The sequence below is a fragment of the Entelurus aequoreus genome, linkage group LG12 (assembly GCF_033978785.1).
Source record: "Entelurus aequoreus isolate RoL-2023_Sb linkage group LG12, RoL_Eaeq_v1.1, whole genome shotgun sequence".
NCBI classification, from domain to species: Eukaryota; Metazoa; Chordata; class Actinopteri; order Syngnathiformes; family Syngnathidae; genus Entelurus; species Entelurus aequoreus.
The window spans coordinates 37,868,824-37,882,470 of NC_084742.1; the positions used below are offsets into that span (position 1 = coordinate 37,868,824).

Here is a 13,647-nt window from a genome sequence, read left to right on the forward strand (position 1 = left end):
TGGAACAAATATTGCATAAATTGTGTGGTTGCCTTATACAAACATCAAAGTTTTCTTTGGCAAAAGAGCATAAAAACAAACAAAATAATAGTTCATACGTAAAATCGACAGATATATCTGAAGTTGATCTCGTAACTTAAGTGTTGAAAGTAAAAAAAAGTTAATAAAAATGTATCACTTTATGAGTGGGGGACCTTTTGGATCCCAAATATATTTAGTAGGATTTTATTAATATTTTCACTGATTTCTCAAAAATATTAAATAATTAAAATCAATGGTGTCCTGCATTATTGATCTTTTAGAGCTCTATTTACTAAATACTGCATATTTCCAGTTTTGCTATAAAAAACAAAGTTGTCTTTGACAGAAAAGCCATAAAACCTTTTTTTTTTTTTTTTTTAATAATGTCCTGCCCAGCATCTCGGGCAAATCATATAGCAGATGTAGATGCCCATATCGGCTGTTCAGATTTACTTTACAAAAGAGAAGTGTAGGATACTTCTCTTGTTGCCTTACTTGTATTTTGACTTTATTAAATGTATTTATATTATCATTTGGTGCAGCCGGGAGCAGGAGGGGATAGAAAGAGAGAAAAAGGAAGACAGAGGGGGGAATTGTGGGGACAAGAGGGGGATTAGACAGAGAGACAAAAACAACAACAGCAAACACAACAACAACAACAACAACAGAGCAACATCAGCAAATACGACATGTACAAATATGATGGTAAAAGTAATAGCAAATAAGCAGTTAGCGAAAATTTAAAAAAAAAATACAGAAATGACAATGAGCATTATTACACTAAAAATGGAGCAATATGAATACCAATAGACATAGTGCTATTGATAATAAACAATACCAATACTTTACCTTTATTATCAACAATACAATTGTTCAAATGCAACAATACATATACGTAATGATAACTTGAGATACGAAAGAATGCAGAAAAATGGAGGGGAAGAAAGAGAAGCAACCTACATTAACCTTGTAGATTGTTATAGTAACAATAAGTTAAGCTTTGTCAGTGTGATAAATAAATGATAAATGGGTTGTACTTGTATAGCGCTTTTCTACCTTCAAGGTACTCAAAGCGCTTTGACAGTATTTCCACATTTACCCATTCACACACTGATGGCGGGAGCTGCCATGCAAGGCGCTAACCAGCAGCCATCAGAGGCAAAGGGTGAAGTGTCTTGCCCAAGGACACAACGGACGTGACTAGAAAGGTAGAAGGTGGGAATTGAACCCCAGTAACCAGCAACACTCCGATTGCTGGCACAGCCACTCTACCAACTTCGCCATGTGTTATACCCAGTTTACCCTAGGGCAACAACGTTAATACATGTTTGATGAAACGTGATTATGTGCATGAGTGTATGTGTGCATATGTACTTGTATATGTACAGTATGTATATATGTGTGCTTGTACAGTGAATGTATATGTACAGTATGTGTATATGTGTGTACAGTGAATGTATATGTACAGTATGTGTATATGTGTGTACAGCGAATGTATATGTACAGTATGTGTATACAGTATGTGTGTTTGAACAGTGAATGTATATGTACAGTATGTGTATATGTGTGTTTGTACAGTGAATGTATATGTACAGTATATGTATGTGTGTGTTTGTACAGTGAATGTATATGTATAGTATGTGTATGTGTGTGTTTGTACAGTGAGTGTATATGTACAGTATGTGTATATGTATGTTTTTACAGTGAATGTATATGTACAGTATGTGTATACAGTATGTTTGTATCATGAATGTGCGTGTGGATGTACGAACTTTGAGTGTGTAAATATGTACTGTATTTATTTGTATATGTATGTGGGAGCGTAGGTACCTATGTATGTCTGTATGTATGTGTGTGAGTATATGTGAATTTGCATGTACAATACATTTGACTCCCAGTGTGTGCGGGAGCCAGAGTACGGCCCCAGCCTCCCCGAGAACCCATCCCACAAACAGTAGGTGTGGTGCCCAGGGAACCAGGGGCCACCGCCCCCACGCAGCCAAGCCGGACAGCGACAGGAACCCCAGAGCCTGGCCCACCGCGCCGCCCACAAGGGCCAGCAGCAGGCCGCAGACAGACGCACCCGGCAGAGGACAAGGCACGAGAAAAGCAGGGGGCAGCCAGACCCCAAGCCAGCGAGAGACCACACCCCACACGGACAGAAAGGCGGGACGCCCCGTCCGAGGGGCCCGGAGACCCCCCGCAACCGGACGGGAAGACCGCCCCCGCCCCACCGGCAACAGGGCCCCCACGAGCCCCCCCCCACCCCCGGAGAGTGCGGCGAGGCCAGCCCACGGCCACCCCACCCAAGCCGGCCGCCACAGGACCACCCAGCATGGGGCCACAGGAACCACCCACCCCACCCGCAGGGACCCCAACGATGGAGATGGAACAACCAGCAACCGCCCCGCCGAGTCCCCCCCCCTGAGGTAGGGGAATAAATAAATAAAATAAATAGATACATAATAATAATAATAATAATAATAATAATAATAATAATAATAATAATACTAATAATATTAATAAAATATATTAAAAAAAATAAGAATAAATAAATAATTAAATCTATTTATTAAAAAAAAAAAAAAGAATTAAAAGAAGATCACAGACATGCTGACACACAAGGTCGCTACCCCAATAACTGGCCGACTCGCAGCACCTCGGAATACCCTGCAGCACCAAGCTACCACAGTAGACGCAGGGACCAGACCCAGCAGGCCCCAACCAAGACGGGCACCCGGAAGGGATGGACGGTGGGACCCAGGAGCTCCAGACACGCAGTCCGGATGCAGTAGCCTGAGGCGCCGACCCCCACCTGACAGGCAGGCCCAGAACGTACCCCCAGAAATATATATACATATATATATACATACACATAAACATACACATGTACACATACACATACATACACATGCATACACATACACATATATATACATACATACATACATACATACATACATACATGCATACATACATACATACATACATACATACATACACACACACACATACACATACATATACACAGTTTGTCAGCCCCGACAACCACCACGCGCGCGCGCTGCCACCAGTCACAACATCAGCCACCCCCCTGCACCAGACCCAGCAGCCACGGGCGCCCACACCACAAACAAACGGCAGCAGAAACAGCAGCCACAACACCCCCAGACAGCCAGCACCACCCAATCAAATCAAAGCGATAAAAAAAAAAACGCGACCGGCAACCACACGCCAACAGGATCACAGAGACCAGCCAGCGCCAGCCCGCCAGCAAGCCCAAACGCCAACACGCAAACAAGAGACACCAACACCCCCCCCCCCACCACCACCAAAAGACCCCACCACCCCAACCCAAACCCGCACAAACACACCACCGCCCAAACAACCGAGACACAGTATCCAGACCAGACACGGGCGCTGCGCCGCCACCACATCAAGTCGCCAACAGAGACCCCACAGCGCAAGGTCGGGCCACACGGGCACGGACCCCACCCAACAGGAAGCGAGACCCGCGTGACGCCACACACAAATAAATAATAAGATTAAACAAAAATAATAATAATTAAAAAAAATAAATAATAATAATAAAATGAAATACAAATTAAATTAAATTAAAAATAACAAATACAAATAATTAAATAAAATCAGGTAAGTAAATAATAAAAATTATTAAAAATAAAAAAATAAAAAAATAAAAACAATTAAAAATTAATTTAAAAAAAAAAAAACATATATATATATATATATATATATATATATATATATATATATATATATATATATATATATATATATATATATATATATATATATATATATAAAATAATAATAATAATAATAAATTAATAAAAGCCTGGCAGGCCACCAGAACGCAGTCCCCGGAATCCGCGCCGGCCGACGAGGCAATGAGGGGTGCGCGGAACCCCAACCCCCCCACATGCATGTGTACAAGGCCCCCAGAGTGTCTACTGTGTAGTTAAAATTAGGGGGTCAGCCATTACAGCCGACCTCCAGTCCTTATTGATGTGTGTACTGTAGCGTGAGTGAGACATGTATGCTTGTGGGAACTATTAATGCGATTAAAATTGGGGGACATCAAGGTCTTGGTGGGTCCCAACCAAGCCGAGCCCTCCAAATCCTAAGTGTCTAATATGCAGCTAAGATTGAGGGATGGACGAGCAGGGGACACGACAGGAGGACTGGAGCCCCATAGGAGGCATCCTCAACCAAGTTAATAAAAATGTATCACTTTATGAGTGGGGGACCTTTTGGATCCCAAATATATTTAGTAGGATTTTATTAATATTTTCACTGATTTCTCAAAAATATTAAATAATTAAAATCAATGGTGTCCTGCATTATTGATCTTTTAGAGCTCTAATGACTAAATACTGCATATTTCCAGTTTTGCTATAAAAAACAAAGTTGTCTTTGACAGAAAAGCCATAAAATCTTTTTTTTTTTTTTTTTTTACTTTTTATCAACCTGAAGTTGATATAGAGATTTACTGTAAGCGTTGAATAAAAAATAATAACAATTTGACTTATTTTTAACGTTTTAATGACTGAGACCCTTTATGGTCCCCGGGAACCCTAAAGGTAAAAAAAAAAATCCATATATTTTGTTATGGTTTTGAAAATGAAAAATATCAAAATGGCCCCCGCATGCTTAATTTTTTCCGTGTGCGGCCCTCAGTGGAAAAAGTTTGGACACCCCTGATTTATGGCAACCGCTACAATACTTTCACCGGAAAATATATCGAGATATATATCGAGTATCGAGTTTAATTAAAAATATATCGAAATATACTTTTCCGTCCATATCACCCAGTCCAATATTTAGGTCAGCTGAATGGGAATACTTCGGCAGACTTGCCAATTGTTCTCTGAGAATGATTCTCCGCGATTAGTTACGAATCTCCTGAATTGTTTTGTTTTTGAGTGGATATAAATGTGTTGCGGCATTTTCCCCAAATGTTGAAATAATGACGAGGAGGTGGTCGATCAACAATCACTTTATTAAAACGAACAACCAAGCTAAAACAAGGTCTGCTCAAGCTAACACACGCTCATCCAATCACCAGTCAGGACACATTCAATGACTCTCAAACGGTCACAAAACACAACTCTAAAGCTGCAATGATCAAGGAGTATTCTTAAAAGTGCACATTTGCTTCACATGGGTGTTAAAAATAGGTCGATCCATGTCTGTTCACACAAAAACACATTCAACCGTTTTCAACCGACCGCAGACGACTGGCAAATAACACCTGTGTTCATCAACATGGTGATACATTAGATGTGCAATGACAGATGGACACCTGCGATCCATCCTGAGAGTCTCGACGGCACAGACCTATACCCCAAACATGAATGAAGATGCCAGTTATCAAGGTCAGACACAAGTGGATGGAAGTTGATCTACTGGAATTGATTATTGAAATTCTTATGTTTTAAACTAGTAATAGAAGATTATTGTCATGTCAACTTCTGAGGTGTTAAAAAGACCAACAATGTACACCAAACTGTGGATTTTGTGAACCGTTCCAGCCTTAGTCTGTGTATTCTCCTTTATAGTACCAAGTAATTCTTCTTTCAACTTAACAAAAAACACTATATGCTAATTTAAAAAAATAAACTCATTATCAAAGTTTATTTATATAGCCCTTAACCACAAGTGTCTCAAAGGGCTGCACAAGCCACATCGACATCCTCAACTCAGATCCCAGGGCAAGAAACAACTCAACCCAATGGGATACAATGACAAACCTGGGGATGGCGTGGCGCGGTTGGGAGAGTGGCCGTGCCAGCAACCTGAGGGTTCCTGGTTCAATCCCCACCTTCTACCAACCTCGTCACGTCCGTTGTGTCCTTGAGCGAGACACTTCACCCTTGCTCCTGATGGGTCGTGGTTAGGGTCTTGCATGGCAGCTCCCGCCATCAGTGTGTGAATGTGTGTGTGAATGGGTGAATGTGGAAATAGTGTCAAAGCGCTTTGAGTACCTTGAAGGTAGAAAAGCGCTCTACAAGTATACCCATTTATTTATTTTTAACCTTGGAGGGGACCGCAGATGTGGGGACCCAACCCCTGGGCGACCATCGCCTGGCCACTACAACATGACCATGACGTGGAAATACTTTGTCGCATCCTTAGTAATTCCTCTGAGTTAGAACTGGACCTCCATGTGCTGGAACCACTGGTGTAAATTGATATGCTAAATTTAGTCTACTTGACAGTCGCAGCTACGACCTTTAACTCAGTTGTTTGTATGCTAAAATTTCAGGCTAGGTTTTTAGCTAATTTTGTATGTTCCATCCATCCAACCATCCATTTTTTACCGCTTGTCTTTTTTGGGGTCGCGGGGGGTGCTGGAGCCTATCTCAGCTGCATTCGGGCGGAAGGCGGGCTACACCCTGGACAAGTCGCCACCTCATCGCAGGTTTTGTATGTTCATACCTAAAAATCATTCTACAAACGTTAGCATGCTAATGTTTTTTTTTTGCTAATTTTGTGTGTTTAACCCTAAAGATCATATCTTTTGATACTTGGTACCATCTTGGAAGTATGCTAACATCTCTTTTATTAGCATGCTGGTGTTAGCATCTACAAGTTAGCATGCTAACGTATTATGCTGACTTTTTAGCTAATTTTGTATGTTTGCACCTATGAATCATACTGTTTGATAATTGCCACCATCTTGTAAGTATGTGAATGTCTTTTATATTAGCATGCTAACGTTAGTATGTTAATGTTTTATGCAAGCTGTTTTGCTAATTTCGTATGTTTAACCTAAAAATCATCATTTTTGATACTTGGCACCATCTTGGAAGTATGCTAACATGTTTCATATTAGCATGCTAATATTAGCATGCTAATGTGTTATGCTAGCTGCTCAGCTAATTGTGTATAGTGCATTTTAATACTTGGCACTATTTTAGAATTACGCTAACTTGTCCTATGTCGTCATGTTAATGTTTTGGTAATGTAATGGTAATGCTAATGGTTTATGCTAGCTTTTTTAGCTAAATTTGTACATTTAAACCATAAAAATATTGGATTTTAATGCTTGGAACCATCTTGAAAGTAAGCTAATGTCTCATATTATGTTGGCATGCTAACGATTCATACAAGCTTTTTAGATAATTCTGTATGTTTACACTGAAAAATTGTGCATTTTAATACTTAGCACCATCTTAGAAGTATGCTAACTTGTCCTATGCCATTGTGCTAATGTTAGCATGCTGTGGTTTTATGCTAGGTTTTTAGCTAATTTTGTATGTATAAACCTAAAAATAGTGGATTTGGATACTTGGCACCATCTTAGAAGTATGCTGGCTTTGAACAGACCAGGGCCAGAGGTTCAGGGCATAGACAGCAGGCCCATCAAAATGTATGCGCAAATTTTCTTGTATTATCATTTACATTCCAAATAATATCATTGTGATATCAATGGTAAGGGGTCTATATCGCAATATAGATTTTAGGCCATATCGCCGATCCCTAATGGCTAAGCAAAACTGGAAGTGTGGCTATATACTGCATGTATAGGTCTACACCAAATATGTCACATATTTTTATGAAGGTGTTAATGACTTCAGGAGGTGTATCGTGCCCTGTGCCTTTACACTGTATATGAAGCTTGTTCAGTGATACATGGACTTTAATTATATCAAGTAGGTTATGTTCCAAAACCAAACATAAATGGTGAAAAACTAGGACTGTTTGACACATCCATCCAAAGCCCTCAAATTTTGACAGTCAGAATATTATAAAGTCATTAAACACATTTTAAAGTCAGTTTTACACAATTAAAGCACGCATTGTGCTTACATATTGTCGAAGCATCTTCCTGCTGGAAAATATTGAGTGAATTAACTTGTGAGACCGCGCCTTCAGCTGGATTTATGTTTTAAAGGCCCACGGCACATTCTAAAAATACCATTAAAATAAACAAACACATAACAAATGTGGAATAAAAAAGCTTACAGGTGAAATGTCATTTAGAAAAAGTAGCAATGTTGACTAATTAAAACAAAAAATCTTTAAAACTGTTTTGCTCAAAACATAATATTGATTCTAAATCAATGTTTTCTTTAATCAATTATTGACCTGTCCAATTTACAAATATTCCACTTTGAAAAATATTTGTGTGGAAGATTTTGCATATTTTGTGTTTGCCATAAAAAAAACAGAGTTTTCTTTGACAAAAAGGGCCGAAAACAAACTAACAAAAAAACAAAATGTTTATTTATTTTTTTAAACGTAGAATTGACGGATAGGTCTGAAGTTGATGGAGACTCTAGAGATTTAAGCATCAAATAAATAATGTATGTATGCCCTGGCACACAATTGTCATAATTTCATGACTGAAGCTAAACACTTTTTACACTTTTATACTGAAATAAAAACACCTACAACTTATTAAATAAAAATATAGAAAAAACTACCAGCAGCGGTAAAGTTTAGATCCATGAAGGAAAGAAGAAAGTGAATGAATTATAACTGAATAAATTTACATATGCATAAAAATTTGTTTTCTTTTGTATAATTTGTTTAATGACTTAAGTAACGTGTATGACAAGCTTTTTCCAAAACACAATAAAGAATGTGAGATACAACAGGATAATGCATACATTTATCATTTGTTTTCAAAACGCTTACAAAAAAGTGGGAACCCAAAAATTTACTGTGGGACCCCATTTTTATGACTCGATTTAAAAAAAATCCTAGCGCCAGCACTGCAACAATACAGTATCAGCTGAATCCTGTTGATTTAAACCTCATGAGTTTGCTGGGTTCAAAGGTCACAACATGCAAATGACCTCTTCTCGTGTCCCAACTTTTCGCCTTGCGTAACACAAACATGCCACACTGCATCACCGTGAACCCTGCTGCGGAACAGCTCCGATTTGCATGCAGATTTATTTTTTTGCCTCGTGTTTGTTTGTTTGTTATCTAATCTCCCCATCCCATCTACTTTATCGTAAGTGCCGCAAATCAAAATAAAATGTGGCCTATTGTTAAAAAAAGAAATGATGATGCAATGTTTGCTTACTATCTAAACAAGATCTCGGGGAGATTTCATTTTGTACAGGAGGTTTTACTTCATGGAGCGCAGGGAGTGTATGTTCAGTTTCTTCTTTTGAGGCAAGTTTTAGGTCAATTATTTGGTATAATACAGTAAGGGCCTGATCTACTAAAGGTTTGTGTGTTAAAGTACGTGAAAACTTGATAGCGCACACGGAGCAAATCTACTAAACTCGTGCACAGAGGATTGAGTCTCCTAAATGAGCAAATTAACGAGTTCATTAATATGCAGAATATATTTTAGAACTGATTATTAGAGCGCTCACAATACTGGGAGGAGATGCAAATATGATTATTTAGCACACGCAATGTGATTTATCAAGTTTGTGGATGCTTTTTTGCGTCTGTAATTCAGGACTTTGGGAAGGCCATTGTAAAACCTTAATTCTAGCCTGATGTATCCATTCTTTTACCACTTTTGACGTGTGTTTGGGGTCATTGTCCTGTTGGAACACCCAACTGCGCCCAAAACCGGGCTGATGATTTTAGGTTGTCCTGAAGATGTTGGAGGTAATCCTCCTTTTTCATTGTCCTCAAACACACGTCAAAAGTGATAAAGGAATGGCTAAATCAGGCTAGAATTAAGGTTTTAGAATGTCCTTCCCAAAGTCCTGACTTAAACGTGTGGACAATGCTGAAGAAACAAGTCCATGTCAGAAAACCAACACATTTAGCTGAACTGCACAAATTTTGTCAAGAGGAGCGGTCAAAAATTCAACCAGAAGCTTGCCAGAAGCTTGTGGATGGCTACAAAAAGTGCCTTATTGCAGTGGACATGTAACCAAATATTAACATTGCTGTATGTATACTTTTGACCCAGCAGATTTGGTCACATTTTCAGTAGACCCATAATAAATTCATAAAAGAACCAAACTTCATGAATGTTTTTTGTGACCAACAAGTATGTTCTCCTATCACTCTATCACAAAAAAATAAGAGTTGTAGAAATTATTGGAAACTCAACAGCCATGACATTATGTTTTTTACAAGTGTATGTAAACTTTTGATCGCAACCGTATGTGCAAACAGTTATGCAAAAATGGCTGCACCGTGGTCAGAAGGAGGCAAATTGCTTCAATATGACGACGGAGAGAGAGAGAATTCCATGATTGTGTCGACAATAGACATAAATCAAGTCAAAATCGAATTTCTATTTAAAAAAAGCTTCTGGCAACATACATTTTCTTCCGCCTGGCTCATTCCAGCGCACTACCGGTGTTGTGCAAAGAAAATCTCCCAGAGCGCATGCACATTCTCCATGCTAAAAATAGATTCTGTGGTCAAGATGGTGTTCGGGCCCGTTTTAAGGTATTTGGGGTCCGGGGGAAAGGGGGCCCTTTGCCCTCCCGCCCTGACCACCCCCCAAAAAGAATGCCAAGAGTGTGCGAAAAAGTAATCAGAGCAAAGGGTGGCTATTTTGAAGAAACTAGAATATAAAACATGTTTTCAGTTATTTCACCTTTTTTTGTTAAGTACATAACTCCACATGTGTTCATTTATAGTTTCGATGCCTCTAGTGACAATCTACAATGTAAATATTCATGAAAATAAAGAAAACGCATTGAATGAGGAGAAGGTGTGTCCAAACTTTTGGTCTGTACTAGGGATGTCCGATCATGGCTTTTTGCCGATATTCCGATATTGTCCAACTCTTAATTACCGATACCGATAAATACAGTCGTGGAATTAACACATTATTATGCATAATTTGGACAACCAGGTATGGTGAAGATAAGGTCCTTTGTTAAAAAAATAATAAAATAAGATAAATAAATTAAAAACATTTTCTTGAATAAAAAAGAAAGTAAAACAATATAAAAACAGTTACATAGAAACTAGTAATTAATGAAAATGAGTAACATTAACTGTTAAAGGTTAGTACTATTAGTGGACCAGCAGCACGCACAATCATGTGCGCTTACGGACTGAATCCCTTGCAGACTGTATTGATATATATTGATATATAATGTAGGAACCAGAATATTAATAACAGAAAGAAACAATCCTTTTGTGTGAATGAGTGTAAATGGGGGAGGGAGGTTTTTTGGGTTGGTGCACTAATTGTAAGAGTATGTTGTGTTTTTTATTTTAATTTAATAAAAAAAAAAAAAACACGATACCGATAATAAATAAACCGATACCGATAATTTCCGATATTACATTTTAAAGCATTTATCGGCCGATAATATCGGCCTGCCGATATCATCGGACATGTCTAGTCTGTACTGTATATGCTTTCAAATATGTAATTAACAAGAATACAACAAAGAACATGACCTTAACTTGATTCAATACAAATACTATATAAAATATGCAAATAGCGTTCACAAAATACAAAATATTCACAATGCAAATGCAGAAAATAACACTGACTTCTTTAATAGATGATACAAGAGATGAAAATAAGCAAAACATGTAAACACACTGTTTCTATTTGAGCCTATACTTCCAAGCTTCTGCTGCATCAGCACTTGTAAGTGGTGTGGACCCAAGCTTCCTTGATGAGGTGGATGCAGACATGCTTTCTTCATCTTTGTCCTCCTCATAAACCTGAGGTGAAGTTGATGGCGCTGTTGGAAAAATAAGAATGAATTGATGTTTTGCATGCATAGAGTGCAACAGTTGAGCACTTGTTGCATACGTATTAGCACAATATAGGAAAATAGGAACGATCCAGAAGTGACTGGTATGGAAAGTGAGTGGGAATATGTCAAAAAAAAAAAAAGTGAATGTGACAGGCCATTCAACATTTATTGAAAAAGGGCACTATTAACAGCCAGATAAGATAAGATAATACCCAAACTTTTCCAGAAAGTAATCAGACCCTTTTGAATTGTTCACTTTTTGTTTCATTGCAGCCATTTGCTAAAATCAAAAATGGTCATTTTTATTTCACATTAATTTACACTCAGCACCTCATCTTGCCAGAAAAAAACAAATGTGGAAATGTTTGCAAATGTATTAAAAATAAAAAACTCAGACCTTTTGCTCAATACTTTGTTGATGCACCTTTGGCAGCAATGACAGCCTCAAGTCTTTTTGAATATGATGCCACAAGATTGGCACACCTATATTTGGACAGTTTCACACATTCCTCTTTGCAGCACCACTCAAGCTCCATCAGGTTGGATGGGAATTGTTGATTTTCATCCATAATGTCTCTGCACATTGCTGCATTCATCTTAGTCTAGTCAGGGAGGTGACCAAGAACCCAATGGTCACTCTGTCAAAGCTACAGCATTCCTCTGTGGAAAGAGGAAAATCTTCCAGAAGGACAACCATCTCTGCAGCAAACCACCAATCAGGCTTGTATGGTATTGTGGCCAGACAGAAGCCATTTCTTAGTAAAAATAAATTGCCAAAATGCACCTGAAAGACTCTCAAACCATGACAAACACAATTATCTGGTCTGATGATACAAAGCTTGAATTCTTTGGCATAAATGCCAGACATCATGTTTGGAGGAAACCAGGCACCGCTCATCATATCTACAGTGAAGCATGGTGGTCGCAGCATTATGGTGTGGGTCTAACAGTACAGCGGAGAAGGAGACGGCACGGAAGCAGGGACGTCGTTTAGATTGCAGCGTATTTATTGATACACAAGAATGATGTGTGTAATTAATCCAAATATATCAATCAATCATTAAATCAATGTTTATTTATTTAGCCCTAAATCACTTAAGTGTCAAAGGGCTGCACAAGCCACAACGACATCCTCGGCACAGAGCCCACACAAGGGACGTCGATGTGAATGACTATGAGAAACCTTGGGGAGGATCGCATATGTGGGTAACCCCCCCTCTAAGTACAGTCCCTAGTGGATCCAACATAACAGTGAGAGTCCAGTCCATAGTGGGGCCAGCAGGAGACCATCCCGAGCGGAGACAGGTCAGTAGCGCAGATACGTCCCCAACCCGATGCACAGGCGAGCGGTCCACCCCGGGTCCCAACTCTGGACATCCATGGTTACCGGAACCGGAATAACCCGGCGAGGGGGCAAAGGAGAAAAGAAAACGGCAGATCAACTGGTCTAAAAAAGGGGGGTCTATTTAAAGGCTAGAGTATACAAATGAGTTTTACGATGGGATTTAAATGCTTCTACTGAGGTAGCATCTCGAACTGTTACCGGGAGGGCATTCCAGAGTACTGGAGCCCGAATAGAAAACGCTCTGTAGCCCGCAGATTTTTTTGGGCTCTGGGAATCAGTAATAAGTCGGAGTTCTCTGAACGCAGATTTCTTGCCGGGACATATGGTACAATACAGTCAGCAAGATAGGATGGAGCTAGACCGTGTAGTATTTTATACGTAAGTAGTAAAAGTTTAAAGTCACATCTTAAGTGCACAGGAAGCCAGTGCAGGTGAGCCAGTATAGGCGTAATATGATCAAACTTTCTTGTTCTTGTCAAGAGTCTAGCAGCCGCATTTTGTACCAACTGTAATCTTTTAAAATATGTGCTGTGACTGTATGAAGCGATTATATGGAGAGTGTTACCGGGAGGTGTTGAAGGTCCGTGTTGAGATAGATGCGGAAGT

General features: G+C 39.1%; 1 protein-coding gene across 1 annotated transcript; it reads left to right on the forward strand.

Annotated features, from left to right (window-relative positions):
- Positions 1-2,290: 2,290 nt before the first annotated feature.
- LOC133662833 (uncharacterized protein SPEM3-like) lies at positions 2,291-3,640 on the forward strand. Its single transcript, XM_062067006.1, has 2 exons — positions 2,291-2,450; positions 2,611-3,640. The coding sequence occupies exon 2, from the start codon at positions 2,632-2,634 to the stop codon at positions 3,559-3,561; it is 930 nt and encodes a 309-aa protein (XP_061922990.1). The 5' UTR covers positions 2,291-2,450; positions 2,611-2,631; the 3' UTR covers positions 3,562-3,640.
- Positions 3,641-13,647: the final 10,007 nt, after the last annotated feature.

What these genes read in the sequence shown, in the direction of transcription:
- LOC133662833 (XM_062067006.1), top strand. Translation starts at nt 2,632, where the DNA reads ATGCTGACACACAAGGTCGCTACCCCAATAACTGGCCGACTCGCAGCA.